Source organism: Molothrus aeneus, chromosome 2 (genome assembly GCF_037042795.1).
Source record: "Molothrus aeneus isolate 106 chromosome 2, BPBGC_Maene_1.0, whole genome shotgun sequence".
NCBI classification, from domain to species: domain Eukaryota; kingdom Metazoa; phylum Chordata; class Aves; order Passeriformes; family Icteridae; genus Molothrus; species Molothrus aeneus.
Window position 1 is genome coordinate 103,669,808 of NC_089647.1, and position 17,794 is coordinate 103,687,601.

A 17,794-nucleotide genomic window follows, 5' to 3' on the forward strand; every position below is an offset into this window, starting at 1 on the left:
GGCACCGTCCCGGGCTATGCACTGCCCGGGCTCGGCGCTGCCCGTGCCGCCGTGCCGGGCGCCAGGAGGCAGCGCGGGCTCGGTGCCTGCCCGCCCCGGCTCGGGGTAATCATTAACCGGGCCCGGCCGCCGGCACCGCGCCGCGCATCGCCGCCCGCACTCGGCAGGGACCGGCGGCCGGGCACGCACCGACCCCGGCCCCGGCACCGCCGGGGCTCCGCGCAACCATGGAGGGCGAGGCGAACGGGACCCTGCACCCGTCCTGCGGCTCCAGCGAGCCGCCCTACTCGGAGGAGCTTCTCCGGAGTAAGTGCGGGCCGGGAGGAGAGGGGGCTGCCCGCCGGAGACCCGGGGCGGCCCCTGCCCGGCAGCGCCCTCGGCACCTACGCGCGGCGGGATGGCGGGGGCTGCCCCTGCCCCGGCCCCTGCCCATCCCCTGTCCCTGTTCCTGCCCCTGTCCCTGTGCTTGCTGCTGCCTCTGCCTGTGCCTCTGTCCCTGTCGGTCCCTATTCCCCGTCCCTGTCCGTCCCCCTGTCCCTGTCCGTGCCTCTGTCCCTGTCCCTGCCCATCCCCTGTCCCTGTCCCTGTCCCTGCGTGCCCCTTCGCCGTTCTTCCCCGGCGAGGAAATCCCCGTTCGGAGGCCGGCACCCGCCTGTCCCGGCCGATCCTCCGCCTGTCTGGGGGCCGAGCGGGCTCCGGGGCAGGGCGGGAGCCCAGCACGGCCCAGCCCGGGCTCGGCTGGGGTGGCTCAGAAGAACGGGGCGGTGCGGCGGGAGCCAAGCGCTGAACCGGCCCCTGGAGCCGCGCCGGGTGTCGGGCTCCCTCCGGCGAGATTTAAGGAGTGGAGGTGTCACTGAGACGTGCACTGCCCCGCCTGCAGCCAAGTCTGGAAGTGCCGGGTTTTTTTGAAGCAGGTTGGATTAAAGAGGCTGGGGCAGGGGCTCTGCTTTGCCTTCCGATAGGCGGCGGGTCCGGCAGGAGTTAGTACTGATGATGAGCACGAACTTCTCCTGAATTGAGCATGACTCCACTTTTTTTTGTCTCTGGAAACACATCCCTTGGGAGAAAATACACTTCAACCGTCAGTTGTGGGTCAAAGTTCATACCCATACCCAGTGTCAATGATAAAACCTATAATCTATGAGTAAATGTTGAAATGTTTAAGGGAGAAGCAAAAAAGATTTTGGTGAAGACACCAAGTTTTATCTCGGGCTTGGGATATCAGGGACTTTCCCTTACATTGCTCGTGTGCCCTACAAAATTCCACTGAGCTCCTAGTAAGCTTGCCTGCCTAAGGAAGTGACATGTATCATGCCTATGAGCATATGCTGGAAGCAGAGAACTAATACTGAGTGAATATATGTTTGCTTGTAGCCTGCCTGGAAAAGTTCCCAGATTATGTATTTATTTCTGCTACATATTTACATTCATCTAAGCATATTTGTCCTGGAACTCCCCCTTTCTGAAAGGGACTATTGCATAATGCTTTCAGAAGGTGAAGGCGTATTCTTCCTGCCTGCTGTCTGTGGATCCTGGAAAGATTTAGTCATGAACTTCAGTATTTGAATGGTTCTGTGGAGTCAGTGTCTGCCTGTGTAACTAGGGATGAGTGCAAGTATGTGCAGGAATAAGGCAAAGAAGCCCCTCAGAGATGGTGTTGTTACATTAATGTTTGAGAAGTTCATGAAATAAATCAGAACTGTCAGTTTGCTTTTCTCTCTCTGCAGGCCTTGACCTTCCAGGGAGATTTCTCTTTGCAATCTTGACTCTGATGACGCTCATTGCCATTCTGGTGTTTATAGAGGAAGCAGTCTACATCTACAGGAAAATTCCCTCCTCCAAGAGATCAATCATAATTTGGATTAATGCTGCAGCTCCAGTAAGTTAACATGGAAACGAGATAAAGTTCAATGCTGAAAATAAGGCTTCCCTGAAAATCCACAGGAACCACATGAGCTCTCTGCACTTCATACAACCTTCTTCCCTTTTCTTTGTAGGTGATCTCCACTACTTCATGCATTGGCATGTGGGTTCCTCGCTCAACAATGTTTACAGATTTCACAGCAGGAGTGTGAGTATTCTGCTTGTGTCTAGGTGTTGCTCCAAACCCTGAATTTCTTCCCTTTAAACATCTGCTGCTCTTGGTAACACAGTCATTCTGTAAATTTAACAATTCAGTAATTTCTTTGTTTGAGTTGAAATCTCTTGGCAGCTCTTTCCTGGGAGGTGGAAAATGCTGAAACAGTTCCCAGTGCTCCAGTCCCCTAGTGTGGGAACGTCAGTGTGAAGGATCTGTGACTCACATGTAATTGATTCCCTGGACTGACAGCCTCTTTGGAGCAGCAGTCTGTCTTTCCTCTCTCTGCATGCCATGTGGGATGAGAGTCTGGCCTGTGACTTCTTCCCTGCACTTTTACTAATGATGAGCCATGGAGGTCTATTATTAATGGTGCCAAGTGAGCCCCCAGTGAGCACATCAGTGCAAAAACGTTCCACAGTTGTCCTGATGAAAGCACTTTTTGTGCGAGCATGACAGCTCTGGCATGCGCAGAGAAGAAGGGAGAAATGTGCTCCCTGCTTTCTGGAGGTGATGGCACAGCCCTGGTGGGCAGGGCTGAGTGGGGCTGAGCCATGGCCCTGAGCACTCCACATCTGGAGATGAGTAGAAGAGGAGGGACAACACTGGAGTAGGGAATACTGTTGGCATGTGGCAGTGTGTGCAGGTAGTGCAGATTGCCAGAAACTTCCAACAATCCAGTCCTATGGAACTTCAAGCAGGTTTAAATTCCCTCTTCTGCCTTGCCCAAGCTGCAGGCAGTGCAGCAGAGGACCTCTTTTATTGATTGGGTTTCCATGTTTGGTGGCATAATCTGCAGTTCCTGGGTAGGGTTGGGAATGTGCAGCTGGGGCAGGAGGGAGAGGTGGAGCTGCAGCAGTAGGTGCTTTGTCTGCAGAGGAACCCCACCCTGCCTGGGCCAGCACATTCAATGATAGCTAATAATATAATAATAGCTAATTCAATATGTGAACTTAGCCATGTTTGTTGGTTGAAAGCCACGTTTGAGGAGCAAGAGGACTTGTTCTAAAAGGTTCAGACTAGTGAGAACTAGATAACTTATGGACAAACACAGCCAGAATGAAGGGGCCAGAAAAGCCTGTGCATAAACAGCAACTCTGCCACCAGCCCGCAGAGCAGCTTTGGGAAATTCCACACCTGCTCTGTGCCTCAGTTCATTCCTCTTTCAGTGAGGGTAGGGCAGTTCTGCTCCTCAAAGTGATGGAAAGCAGAAGGTGTCTCAAAGACACAGCCAGAACTTTTGTTGATTGGGAAGCACAAGCTGTAAAAACCCTGTACGGGAGGTGGCCCTGCTCTGCGCAGGCATACGAGACACACAGGCAAGTTTGAGCTGGAATTCTCTCCCTCTCCTAGATTTTTTGCCATAGTTATCCACAAGTTCCTGATGATGATGATTAAAGAGTGTGGGGGGCAGAAGGTGCTCCTCAGACGGTTTGAAAATGGTCACTTCACCATCACCACCGGCCCCTGTTGCTGCTGCTGCCTCTGCCTCCCTCGTGTGCCCATCACCAGGTGAGTCACCCCTTTAGGATTCCCCTTTAAGGAGCTTGAAAACGGCTGCTGGAATTCAGCCAGCTTGGCAGGGCCAGGCTCACAGCAAAGCATCCCAAAAGTCAGTCTCAAGACATCTCAAACTGTTTCTTTTAAACAGCATCCTCACTCTGGGGCTGTACACCACCACTAATTTATTTCGTTTCTATAATGCAGAGGTGTGTGGGAGGAGAAATTTCTACCCTAGAAAACCTAATAATTGACATTTCAGTTTCCTTTCATTCCAGAAAGGAACAAATATCTTGAGATTGGGTATTTTTCACAAGCAGAATTGTCAAATGGAGGCTCTCTTGATAGAAAATTTCTCTCACTTTGATAAAATGGAAATGTTTCCTTCTGATTTTGACTTTAAAACTACTTGAGGTTAAAATAATTTTTAGAACAAAAAGTAGATATAATTCTTGTAAAGCTTTGTTCTCAATGAAATGACATTGTCTGGTGAGGCAAAAGCAGATGTTTTCTTCTTCTAAACTTATTATTAAAGCATCTTTGAGAAGGGGGGTAAGGATGGAGAGCTCCAGGAGCCAATATACTGTAACATAAACCTGCCCCCCTTTGAGCACTGCCTGGTGGAGCTCCTCCTCTGGTTAGTGCCACCCCCTCACTCACACACCTCTCCACAGCCTGGAAGCCTCCTGTATTTCCCTCAGCTTTCCTACTGGCATAGAGCATGAGACTGTTTCTCTCATTGTAAGCAAAACCTGAGGGACTGAAATGAGACTTTTTTGTGAGGGTGTGGACTTGAGTGTCAGAGGGTCCTAGGGGATTGTACAATCTGTTTAAAGAAAAGCAGCAAACAGAACACAGCATAGCGGTTTCTGATGCATTTTCAAAAATTCTAATCTTTTATTACAATAATTTTTCTTTAAACTGCCTCATTTGATATTAGATTTTAAACTTTAGTTTCCATAATTTTATTTTAATAGAGTATAGGTTGTAGCAGCTGGGAGCTTGGGAGAGGATCCCCTCCTCTGCCTTGCTGTTGTTCAGCCCAGTGGCAGCTGATGCAGGATGATGTCAGCTAATATGGCCTCATCTCAGGAGCTACACAGGGCCTGCTACTGCTGGCAGGAAGGACAGCTCTCTGTTGGGAAAAAAACCCCAGGCTTTCTGCTCTGCAGAGGGCTTAGGCCTCCTTCTCCAGTGTCTGTACCACTGGGAAACCCATCTGCTCTCTGCTTCTAACCTCCAGCCTTTCCCCATTGCAGGGTACCTTTAAAAAAAAATATTGGCAAGCTATATGAGAGAAAAGTCAGTCTCACATTCCTTCTATAGGTATCTTATGGGGAAACAGGGAGCTACCTCAAGGGAGGGATTCATTCTTTAAAAAAACCAAACATATATATCTGCAGTCCTGGGGAAAACAACAAGGTACAGATGAGGCAATGTAACAATCCATGCACAGGGAGAGATGTGGCAGAAGAGGTCTGGTGATCAGTAAAGGTGGGCCTGTGTTAACAAGGGAAACAGCTCATGGCCTTGCAGGGACTGCCCTCTTTGTCATATGCATTATTCTTTAAAGCTCTCTGGGAATTATAAATCTTTGAGAAGGTACACACTGGAACATTGCAGGTCTTTCCACATGGGTTTGTGCTGTTGATAATCCTGTGGTTACCAGCTATAGTCATTGAGCAATTCCTGTAATTCCTGGTTCCTGTATCTTTTAGCACACTAAATGGCAGCCTCCTGTCTGTGAGACATCTCTGATGGCAGGGTCCAAGGAACTCCAGTGAAAACAACACTGAAAATATGAGAAATAATGCACAGTAACAGACCAAAACATGAGGCAGCTGTAGCAGCTGCAGCCTCACCTGTGAAAGCAGAAGGAGAGCTCAGGTCAGCCAGCTTCCATGCCCTCTGTTAGAAAGTTCATCTGCCCCTCTCCTGGTGGGCTGCAGAGCTGGCTGGCCAGGTTACAGGTGTGCTCTGGACCCACTTACAGTGACAGAAGTGAAGGAATCCTGAGCTCTCCTGCCAGCCTTGTGCAATTTGCCAAGTGAGAGGCTGCTCCTTTCTTCTGTTAGACCACAGAGGGGCAAGCCCAGATCTGACATGGTACTCTTCAAAATGCACTGAAAAACCACCAGTCCTTTCACCTAGGGCTGTGTGATCCCCTTTCTTGATCTACCACAGGACTAGGAAGTGGCTGAACAGGCTGATTTGTCCAATGTCATGGGAGGACTGCAATAATAAGGCAACAAGGCAAGAGCAAACAGCATCATTGCTCAGGAACTGGTTATGCAGCTCCTGTCTCCCTGGTTGGCTTCAGGGCAGAGAAAGACATCATGTTTTGCCCAGCCTTGGTTAGTATGTACTTTCTGCAGAGCAGGAAAAGTACTAAAGTGCCTCTATTTTTGTAGAGACTTTATTAAATAAACACTGGGAAATTCTTGGAAATATTTTCTAATCTTGAAGCTGTTCCTCCCCGGATTTTAGCCACATGCTACAAGAGGAGTGGAAAAGTTTTGCAGTTGACAGTATCCAGAAAATGTTATTAAGGTTGCTAATACATCTTGGCCTATCTAATTTTTTGTTGCCTTTTTTTTTTTTTTTCATCCAGGCAAACCCTGTTTTGGCTGAAGCTGGGCACCTTTCAGTTTGCTGTCTTTCGGCCTGTGCTCGTATTTTTATCAATAGTGCTTTGGACTAATGGCAATTATGTTCTTTACAATGTAAGTAACTATTTTAATCAAAGAAGGTCCTCAAAATCCATAGGTTTCAGGGCTGATGTAACTATCTTAACCTACAACTTAACTGTGAAATCTGGGACCATTTCCAAGTGAGTCCTTACTGTATTCTTTTGATACCTGAAGCATATAATTTCTTGACATCCTTGATTTCTGCCTTCCTCAGCTCTCTTGGAAAGAAATTGGGCATCAGAGGGGGTTGGGCATCAGATTATACATTTCCCAGCTGGTATGGTTAGAATGCAGGACTGCAAGTTGCCCTGTGGGATGTATCTGCCCTGTGTTTTGTAAGGTACAGCCTTAAGAAATAAGTGTATGTACTGGCATGCTAACAGGAAGCCTAATTCTGTGTTTTTCAGCAAGACATGGTGATTTTTATATCTGTGCAAAATGAAAAGATAGTACTGTACTTCTGCTTTGTACCATGTAACCTGCAAGATGATGGAGAAATCTGTATCTGATAATAATTTGGCACCTCTTGAATAACTCAGACTAGAAGTAATATTTTTGTTGTCATTTCACGGTATAAAATGAATGACCCACCTGAGATGTCAGGCTGAACCTGCTCTCATGAGCTGTTGAGGATTGCCACGTGCTGCTGGGGTCTCTGAAAAGGCAAACACTCCATGGCTGGCAATTGCAACATTGCGGGGTTGTGTCACTGGCACCTCCCCAGGCTGGACACGTCTCTGTGTTGGTGCCTGCAGGAGAGAGCCTGTGCCAATGCTCCAGTTGGTACTGGGCACCTTCCCCTTGCAAAACCCAGCAGCTGCTGCTGCCACCAGCTTTCATGCAGATAGAAAAAAGCATTTTAACATCATCCAGTTCACAACTTCTTCCTGGAAACACTGAAGTAAGGTTGTATAAGGTTGTGTGATTTGCTTCTCAGGTGTCCCCCAAAGGACCTGCACTGTGGATCAGCTGCTTCATTGGTGCCCTCACCCTTTGTGCTCTGTGGGCAGTAGGAATCATGTTTCGAAAAGTTAGGATTCTCCTTAAGTGTAAGAACATTATCCCAAAGTTTGCTCTTTATCAGGTGAGAACTTTAATATTTCTGATAAGTATTTCTCTTAACTGCTGATACTACTCTGCCTTTCTTGTTCTTGCTCCTTTGCTGAAAATTTATGGTATTTTTTCCCATTAAATACACTGTGCAAAGCCATATTTTTACCTGATTAAAGCTGAATCCCTTTCAAGCACTCTCCTTGGCTGCTGTTCAGTTTTACTTTGAGCCAATTTACCTCTAGTCTCAGGAGTGCTGGAGATGTGAAAGCCATGTAAAATCTGTCTATCTTTAGACCACTGAAATCACAACAGCACTTTCTGTGGGGCTTGAAGGAAGCTTTGTAGCTGTGGTATCCTGAAATGCAATGTTAAAATGCTGGTGTGTACCTCAGAGAGGAGATGTTGCATTGTGCAGGCAGCTGTTGTTTGAACTGTTCCAGCATTCCACAATATGCTGTTTTAATAGTATTTTTCTTGGCCATTCTGCACTTCAGAATTAGATAATAGTGAAAATACTGGCTGCAAATCATTAAACAGTAAGGAACAGAACCACATAGGTTAGATTGAAAAAGCACAGGGACAAGGCCACCCTCTTCCACATCACTCTGAATAGAGCCCAGCAGAATCCTTGGAAATGTCTCCTCCTTGCACAGCACGTGCATCAAGGCTGGTGCACTGAGTTAGGTAAATTATTAAGCACTAATAAAGGCAGAAAACAGGATGGTCCCACCTGCAAAGCTGTGTTAGTGTGAATTCAGGTTTGGGATGGCAAACTCTGTTGATGTGAGGGAGCCACAGAGGCACTTGGATAACTCCATGGCAGCAAAGGTCTGGCTCAATGGAATGGGATGAGCAAGTGGTGGCTGCTGAACTCAAGCTGTGAAGAGTCCCTCATACCTTCTGGCAAAGCCAGTCTCATAATTTGGGGACCACAATATCTCTGCTTTGGCAAACAGAGGAGACAACAAGGAAAAGTTGTCTTTTTTCCATTAAGAAGAACATAAGCTCATAGGTCAAATTAACTGTCATTTTTTAAACATTGTTACCTATTATTCAGAACTCAGTATTATTTGAAATCCCTGCTGTGAGGTCTGTGTATAATGTACCTCCCAAATGAAGGCCTGAGAAGAAATGCTTTTCAAGTCCTGGATTAATTTAATACTCCTATTCAGAGCAGTATCATCCTGACCTCAAGATGAATTCTGCAGAATGGCAGGCATACTGCTGGTAGGTGACGGGAAAGAGAGGGCAAGCAAGGAGGAATGAGGCAAAGGAGGTTTAGTTATCAAAGCAGAATTGTTGTGTGAACTATAAACCCCTTTCTGGTAGCTAAGGCATTTGTTTTCTGTTTCTGGTGCAGTTTATTGTCATTCTGAACCACCTGCAGACCACTATTATCAACATATTTGCTACACAAAAAATCATTCCCTGTGCTCCACCACTCTCCTCTACAGCAAGAGGATCATGTAAGTTTTCTGGGGGAAGAATGTTCTTCATTGACTTATAAAAGTACCAGTTCAGTGTTGCTGATGGCAATCTGTGGTGTTTTCCCAAAACACAAATTTCATGGTATCACTAGCATTTGGAGAATCTCATTTTTTAGTTTAAAAACAATAACAAAAGTTTCATAGCTGTCGTGGTTGTAGAGAATAACTTGATAATGAGAAGAGCTGGAATCAGAAATGAGAGGAAAAGAAATCAACATGCATAATTACTGTTAAATCTCTTGTGTTTTGGATGCATAATTTATTGCATTCTTATTGATGGGCAGTACTGGTATTCTGTAACAGATGTCATTGCTGAGTCTGAGAAACACAGGGACAGGATGAGAGAGTTTGTTCCTTTTGCACAGGTGAAAATTAATAAGCCAATTATTCATTTTTTGTTTGATAGTAATTTCCCCTTTTGGGGGGCTTTTCTTTATCTCCCTTTTTTTTTTTTTTTTTTTTTTTTTTTTGGCAGACATTGCCCAGCAGCTGCTCATCATGGAAATGTTTCTGATAACTGTGATCTCCAGAGTGGTCTATCGGAGGAAATACCATGACCTGGAGCCTCCAGAGTGCATGGCTGAAGAACCTGGGGACAAGAAGCAGACTCCTGAGGTTATCCTGAATGGTGCAGCTGTGGAGGATGCATTGCCAAAGGTTTAGAAGTGCTCCTGTTATGCAGGAGCTGTAAGATCAGCTTCAGGAACTTCTCGCACCAAAAATAGCCACTGTCCATGTCAGAACATGGCATGAGTGCCTGTGAGCTGCAGTACTGAAAGACCAGTAAAGATAATCCTGTTGATTCTCCAGCCATGTGTGCATGGTGTGAGGGTTTTCACACCATGTAATTTACTAAGATTTTATACCATTTTATACTGTTACTGAGCACTTGATGGTGCCAAACTGTCTTACAATATGATTTTATTTCATATTTTAGCTGTTAGAATGGCTATGATTTAGAGTTAATTCAGAGTAATTATTTTTCATCTTTTTTGACTTTTAAAAAATCTTAAGATTTTTTAAGATAAGACCCTGGATTGCTGTCATATGTCCAACACAGCATTTTTCCATGCTTCATCCATCACAATAGATCATCTCTCACTCTACACCACAAGCTCACCATAGCTAATTCTGATCAGTAAATACAGTCTCATGTTTGTTCTGAAATCCCCAAACCCATATGGGCTCTTCACCTACAGAAACAATGATCTCTCTAGGGCAAGACTTTTTACATTCCTAGTCAATTCACCTCCTAAATTGGTAAATACACAGTTACTGTTTGTAAATATGTCAGGTGTTCTTCCTGCAGACAGCAGGGGTTCTCTGTCAATGGCCTGGAAAAGGAAGGTAGGAGTTAGAGTCTGGGATATCTTCTGGTCTGTGGTGTTACATGGTGCTTTGGTTCTCTGCTTGGTAAATGGGGATAATGACACTCAGGATCCCTGCACTAACAGTGAGGGTGGGAGTCATTGAAAGGACTGTTGGGGTGCTGGTCCCCAGCCAGCTGAGCAGGAGCCAGCGTGTGCCCAGGCAGCCAGGAAGGACCTGGCACCTGGCCTGGGTCAGCGAGAGTGTGGCCAGCAGGCCCAGGGCGGGGCTGTCCCACTGGTGAGGCCACACCTCAAATCTTTTGTTCAGGTTTGGGCCCCTCATGACAAAGAGGACATTGAGGTGCTGGAGTGTGTCCAGGGAAGGGCAAGAGAACAAAGCTAGGCAGATGGAGTCACAGGACACTTTGGGTTGGAAGAGACCTTTAAAGGACATCTCGTCCAAGCCCCTGCAGTGAGCAGGACATTTTCACCTAGATCAGGTTGCTCAGAGCCCCATCCAACCTGACCTTGAATGTTTCCAGGGACAGAGCACCTGCCACATCTCTGGGCCACCCATTCCATTATTTGACACCTCTCTCTGTAAAAAAGTCTTCTTTATATCTGGTCTAAATCTATGCTCTTGTAGTTTTTTAACCTTTATCCCTTGTGCTATTGCAACAGGCTCTGCTAAAAAGGGTGTCCCCATGTTTCTTGTAGTCCCCTTTAGGTACTGGAAGGCCACAATAAAGTGGCCTCTTCCCAGAGCCCTCTGTTCTCTAGGCTGAGCAGTCCCATCTCCCTCAGCCTGTCTTCATAGGCTGAAGTGCTCCAGCCCTCTCATCATTTCTGTGGCCCTTCTCTGGACACACTCCAACACACAGCAGGGCTTTATTTATGGCTCACACTGAATTAAAACATTGCATTCTGTTTGGGAATTGGTGGGAAATGAAACATACTAAAAACAACTAGTGAACCACCTGAAGTAGAAATTGGGGCTGACTCAAAATGGTTTTTTCTTTTCAATTGAGGTCAGAAAAAATATTTTCTTTAACAACTGAAGGATTCCATTATAGTAGAAAACTTGAATTGTTTTTGTTTTGAAGTGGTTGATGCAATTTTTATATTTAATTTTTTTTTCTAAGTAGGCAGTCTGGGAAATTAATATAGACTCTTGGACTGCATTAATTTGAGAGAATCTGCACTTTTCCCTTGAAAAATAATTCATGTGAAAATTTTTACTCTGCATTAGAATGAGTTAGCTGGGATCAGCTAACTTATTCTTAACATGACAAATCTACTTAATGTATTTTAACATTATGACTATTAGCATATTCCCAATGTTGCTTTATATCAGTGCAATCTAGGCCGTGGGTCCATACACAGGCTTGAAGAGCAATACTGAATTTCATAACAGCATTGGGGATGGTTGGCTGCAAGTACAATCAGCTTCAAAATTGGAAAATAAAATATTTTGAGTTGGTAAAGCATCTTTGTGTTTTCTGACGTGGTTCAAGGGAATGCTTTGATGGGTGGGATCTGTGGCATGGAAAAGCAGACCCATGTGCTGTAGCTGGAGAGTGCCTTTGAAAGCAGATGGAGTGTGTAAGAAGTGTGTCTGTAGGTCCAGAGGAGGCTGCTGGGGCGCTGCAAAAGTCTTCACTCATTGCTGTTGGGCTGGTGTCTGTCATGTCTGTTAAATGTATCTTGTAAAGATCAGTGTGGGCCTGATTTAGCCACAGGTGTCACTGGCTATTCTGCTTTTGGATAGGTATTTAACACTTGTTGTGACCTTCATCTGACATATTTCAGCAATAAGATGTACTGTGGTGGTTGTCAAGCAGACTTTGGATTTGGCAGCAAATCTGTTTACTGTGTACAGTCATGGAGATCTCATTCCAGACATCACTTACTTACACAGAAGCCTTTTCAGAGCAAAATTAGACATATATTCTATATAAATATATATTCTCTATAAAATTAGATATATATTTCTACATATAGATATAGAAATATATTAGGCATATATTTTCTTTAACACATGCCCAAGAGCTTTCCTGAGTTACAGTTTATGTGACTGTAGCAGAATATATGGGCCTTATTGTTACAAATTTTGTTTCCCTTTTTTTTTTTTAACTAAGACTCTCTTGCCCTCCTCTGGCTCAGACCAATAGCTGTGTCCTGCCTAATGGAGGAGCCTGGAAACAACTGGACTCCATTGCAGGCCTGCATTCAGGCACTCCTGAAATGAAAACATTGCAAGTCACCACCTCCAAGCTGGACCTTAATCAGTCTGGGGATGGAAAAACAAAACAGAGAGCCAGAAATTTGTTCAGTCTCAGTTCTGATAACCATCCCTTTCAGATCACTTTCAACTACATGTTTATGATTGAAGTATTTGAAAACAGTTGACAAGAGCTAGAAGATAAATTTCACAACTGGTTTTATACAGCTGTAGTAAAGTAATGATTGTTAGGGTGAGTGCACAACCTTTATGCTGTGTTTGCCTGGGATTATTGTGTGAGGAAGGGTAAAGGTAATATTATCAGTGTTTTCTGTGATTAACAGCATTAAACAGAGATAAGCATACACAGAGGTGTGTGATTGAGGCTTAAGAGGCTTCAGACACGTGGAAGGAATTCATTAGAACATGGGAGAAAATGAGTCATATGCTTTGGGTGTCCATGTGCTAAAGATGCAGGCAGGAGGGTGAGCACTGGCCATGAAATCTCCTGGAGGGCCATGCAGGGGAATGCAGCCCACACGAGGGGGGAATCTCTCAACACCTTGTAGTGCTGCAGGAGTGGGGTGGTAAACAGGAGCTGCTCCATGCTCTTCTTTTCCACCTGTCCCTCAAGCTATTAACTTTAAAGCCACACTAGCTGAATCCCTCCTGTTTCAGAACACTGTGGTGTGGGCTCCTGTTGGCTGCAGAGTGGCCAGTGCTGTAATCTTGAAAAGGTTCCCTCAGCAGACCTCCTTGAAAGGCAAGTTCTGCCATGCCTTCGTGTTTCTCATGTCTCAGGCCTCTCACCAGTGGCCTCATGACTTAATACCCAAAGGATGTGTTTCAGGAGTTGAGGGTGCTCTGCTGGCTATAGATCCTCTTATCCCTACATCCCACCCTCCAATTGTCCTGTCTGCTCCTTCACCCTCACCCTCACCCTGGCCTCTGCCTTGCTTTGGAAAAAATCACGTGGGCACCCATCAGGGAGGATGTGCAAGGGTGTAGGCTCATGCCTGCACATCCAGGACAACTAGAACCTACTCTCTATGCAATGTTTGCTTCCAAAGAAAAGCCAAGAAAAAATACCCACAGCAATCATTGTGATCCCATGGTTCCCAGAACTGGAGCAGGGGAAGGATTTGGGTAACATTGTGAAGCTCTTAGAGAGTGTTCAAAGAAGGGTAATGGGGATGGTGAAGGGCCCTGAGGAGAAGCCATGTGAGGAGCAGCTGAGGGCACTTGGTCTGTTCAGCCTGGAGGAGACTGAGGGGAGACCTCACTGCAGTCACAGCTTCCTCCTGAGGGGAACAGGAGGGGCAGGCACTGATCTCTGCTCTGTGTGACAGTGACAGGACCCGAGGGAATGGCCTGAAGCTGAGTCAGGGGAGGTTTAGGTTGGATATCAGGAAAAAGTTCCTCAACCAGAAGGTGGTTGGGCACTGGAACAGGCTCCCCAGGGAAGTGCTTACACCACCAAGCCTGACAGAGTTGAAGAAGTCTGGACATTGGGCAATGCTCTCATGCACAGGGTGTGATTCTTGGGGATGTCCTGTCCAGGGCCAGGAGCTGGACCCTGATGATCCTGATGGGTCCCTCCAGCTCAGCACATTCTGTGATTCTGTTGGAATACAATCAGTGGTAAATTGGACAAGTTAGGGCATAGGTGGATTTAGTGCAAGCAGTAAAGAAGCCCTGAAGACTCATGGATAACAGAGAACACAGCAGTCATTTGCTACACACCTAATGCAAATGCTAGAATGGGTCTGTTGCAACAACTCCACCTATTCAAGCATTTGAATAATTTGAGGCATTTGGCTTCCTTACCCTTTCAGAAACAGTCTGAGTGCTGCTTTTGCTGACAGCCATTCACATGTCTCTTCAGGACAGCTCATGAATCTACTTGCACCTTCTTAGCTCCCAGGTAAAATGGATGACTATTTTTAAGACAGTTTTTACGGGAAGAGGGTGAGATAACACACTGATCTCTTAACTGCTTTAGATGCCTTACAAAATGTTAGCTAGGTGATTCTAGCAGTTGTCTGAATCAGCATGAGCATCTTTGTTTCAGCAAAAGCAGGGAAATCTAGAGGTCTGTCCCACATTGTACTGGTTGACAATAGGAGGATAATCACAACAGTAGATTGAAAGAGCTCAAAACCTATTTTTGCAGAACATCTTTTTCTTTCTTTCCCTCCCATTTCTCTATTTGTTGCCATTTCTTTGCATGCAAAAAAGCTTGTTACACCTGTACTGATGCCTCTTCCTGAGAAATAATTGAGCAGTTGGTGTTCTGCTTAAGTCTCAGAATAGTCTTTATTGTTCTTCAAACAAGGAAAAGAAATCCCTGCTGTGGAAAGTGCATTGAAAAACAGGAAAATTTTCCTCAACAGCCTTTACATTTTGTGGGAGAAATCAGACAAATTTTGACAATATTTTGGACAGTTTTGGTCAGTTCTAAGGAGAGAGAATTGTCCTAAGGCAATTTCCATTTGCAGGTGTCTTTTCCCTTCACAACCACACCTAGGCCCCTTCTCTAACACCTACCTGCCCGACATCCCTGATGCAGGCAGGATCACAGCATATGTAGAGAACTAGCTGTAGGATAAAATTACTTTTGTTTCCTTTAATGCAATTTAGCAGCTGAAAAGTGTCAGTCTCCCCTCTAGAGATTCAGGCATCAGATCACAGATGTCTTCTGGAAACTAAGGAACAGTTTCCACACAAGCTGAAATGGTGCAGACATTTTGGAGAACTGCTAAGCTCTGAGAAAGTGCTGCCAGACATTCTGCAGAGCAGAGCTGCAGGGAGAAAGGGAAGGTTGCTGCCAAGGGACAGAGTATTGACACAGAGACAATTAGCAGCTCAAGGGTTCCCAATGAGGAAAAAAACAACACAAAAAAAGCATTCAAAACTCTGTAGAAGCAACACCAAGTAGCCCAATAATAGCAGCTGAGCAATGTCAAGGCTCAGCCCTCTTCAAGCAGGCACAGAAGCCAAGGCTCAGCCCTCTCCAAGCAGGCACAGAAGCCAAGCCTCCCCCTCTTGGCTGCTCCGGTGCTTATCAAGGGCGGCGAGCACCTTCGCTTGTCAGCTCTGCCCACGGCTTGTGCATATTGACCAATAAATCAGGAGTTTAACTCTTTTAAGCTGTGAAATCCATTTTGCTGAGGCTTGGTACCTAACAAAAGGGAGAGCTGTTCAGTATAGGCAGCACATCCTCATCTATCACTCCTGACAAATCCCTAGCTTAAGAGCCAAAGCAGGAACTAGAAGCAGCATGGCAACAATTTTAAAATTTGTATTAATCCTTTATTGCCAGTTGCTGAAAAAGGTGAGTTTTGAGTTTCACTGTCTCCCTGTAGCCTCTCATACCCAGCCAGCAAAGGGTGTGAGCTAATTGTTAAATTCAGTTCAACAAGTTCCTCATTAGGGTGAAATTACCTGAGTTTGAAATCTGCTAATTTTGCAATCAGGGTGAGTGTTTGCACTTGTGATTTGGAAATAATTAACACATGGTATAACATCAAAACCTATGTAAAGGCTAATGGTAGAAGGACTAATTTCCTTGGCATGAAAGTGTTGTGCCTGGTTTCCCCAGAATTCTATTGCTCTTCTTTCAGTTTTGGTAGCTGCTCTGTAAGGTGTTCTTGCATTTATTTAGACTGTTTCTCCACAGAGTTATACTTTTTAATGATAATTTTGTAAAATTAAGCTATTATCTTCCAGGATTGTGAGTATTTTTTTTTTAATTTGAAAAGTGCTGTCTTTCTTTCTTCTTCCTCCTGTTAATGCAGACTTTCCTAGAATTACTCATTTCTATTTTCCCTAAAGGGAGACAATAAACTCACTAGGGCTTTAGCCTGAGTTCTGCAAACTTTCAAATGCACCTTCTCCAGACAGCCATGTTCTGATCCTTCAGACCATTCCTAGAAACGTGAATTCCCTGTAGTACTTGGAAAGAAAGGATGTCCAGGCAGGACAATTAATTAGGAAAGCTGATGTGTACATGAGTGAAACAAATGTAATTGGAAAACTCAAACAAACATTCTACCTTAGTTTCAGCAACCCTGAATTCCAACATCCTGACATGGCTCAGCTGGTCAGAGCATGGTGCTAATAATGCCAAGGTTGTGGCTTTGATCCCTGTATGGGCCATCCATGTGAGAGTTGGACTTGATCTTTGTGGGTCCCTTTCAACTCAATATATTCTGTGATTCTGTGTTATTGGATAACAGTAGCTGGTAAAGCAGCTACTAAACCAGGTAGTTCTTCTGGTAATCAGTGCTACCCTCGTAGCTTAGAGCATGGCACTAGGACAACTCAGTGCATCGGTGACCTGTCACCACAGGGCTCAAAAGGAGAGACTTTAATCTCTGGTAGCCAACTCCACCCAAGAGTTAGTCCTGGTGTGAGTGTGCTGTGGCTTTTGACAAGCAGGGTGTGACTTGACAGGTCCAGACAAGGAGAAGAGCCCTCTCCATGTGAGCAGGCAGCCTAGCAGTGGTCCAGTTCCAGCCAGGGGAGCAGTGGCACAGAGTGTGGTGCTTAAGCTCTGCTTGTCTATGACTGGCACGTGGGGCCTTGCTTTTTGTCACAGCATTGCCTTTAAACTCCTAAGCCCCCCAAGCAGAGCCTCCCACAAAAAAGAAAGCCATCAAAGGCAGGGAAGATTTAAAAGACATCTGATCTTCCAAAGCTTTGTCAAGCAGCATTCTTTAGCCAGAAAGGCTGCCTCAAGAAGCCCTGGGACAGAAATGTGGCTCTTTCTGGGCAGCTCTGTCCTCTTGCTGGTCCATAGATATCTATGGCAACTGTTTGCACCGAGATAGGAATTGTGTTCCAGGTAGTTGTGAGTCAGCTCTCAGGAATTCCCTAACTGGACCAGTATCTCTGGCATTTAGGTAACGTATTTTGAACATTTCCAGTACCATAATGGTTTGGTGATTTCCCTTCTCGATGCATTTTTTTGATGAATGTAAATAGGGTTTGCTTTTCTTCTTTCACAGAGGAAGCATTTGTGATGTGTGTCCATGCCCATTCACACTGCCAGAACTGCTACACAGAGGTGGTAGGGATTTGCATTTTCATGCAAACAGATTACTCCCTTTCTTGGTCAGTTTTGCTTTTTAAAGCTCATTGCTTATGAACTACTATTGCTTGTGAAATTCTGGACTGCAATTCTCATCCCTTTCTCTATTGCTCTCTTTCTGTTCACTGCCTACTTTTGTTCATTACATCAGCTGCTGTGGCTTCTGTGCTTCAAAAGAAATTGTTCACCTGTGATGTGGTTGCTTTGGTTATGGGCAATATCTCCTAAGTCAAGCACCCAGAGCTGTGAGACCACCTTCTTTTCCCCTCTTGTCTCAAGCATCCCCCACACTGCTTGTATTTAATGTGGTAAAGAGAGCATGGTCAAGTGAGTGAGAGGGGCTAATACATTATCACTCATGATT

General features: G+C 45.3%; 1 protein-coding gene across 1 annotated transcript; it reads left to right on the top strand.

The window, feature by feature from the left end:
- Positions 1-227: 227 nt before the first annotated feature.
- On the top strand, positions 228-9,470 carry LOC136571299 (organic solute transporter subunit alpha-like). The gene is made up of 8 exons (XM_066571655.1): positions 228-306; positions 1,728-1,879; positions 1,998-2,071; positions 3,431-3,589; positions 6,189-6,300; positions 7,205-7,351; positions 8,681-8,786; positions 9,283-9,470. The coding sequence occupies exons 1-8, from the start codon at positions 228-230 to the stop codon at positions 9,468-9,470; spliced, it is 1,017 nt and encodes a 338-aa protein (XP_066427752.1).
- The last annotated feature ends 8,324 nt before the right edge of the window (positions 9,471-17,794 follow it).

Bases quoted from the DNA above. Each gene is read 5' to 3' on its own strand.
- LOC136571299 (XM_066571655.1), top strand. From the start codon at position 228: ATGGAGGGCGAGGCGAACGGGACCCTGCACCCGTCCTGCGGCTCCAGC. The intron at 307-1,727 runs GTAAGTGCGGGC...CTCTCTCTGCAG, and splicing joins CTCGGAGGAGCTTCTCCGGA to GCCTTGACCTTCCAGGGAGA. The intron at 3,590-6,188 runs GTGAGTCACCCC...TTTTTCATCCAG, and splicing joins CCTCGTGTGCCCATCACCAG to GCAAACCCTGTTTTGGCTGA.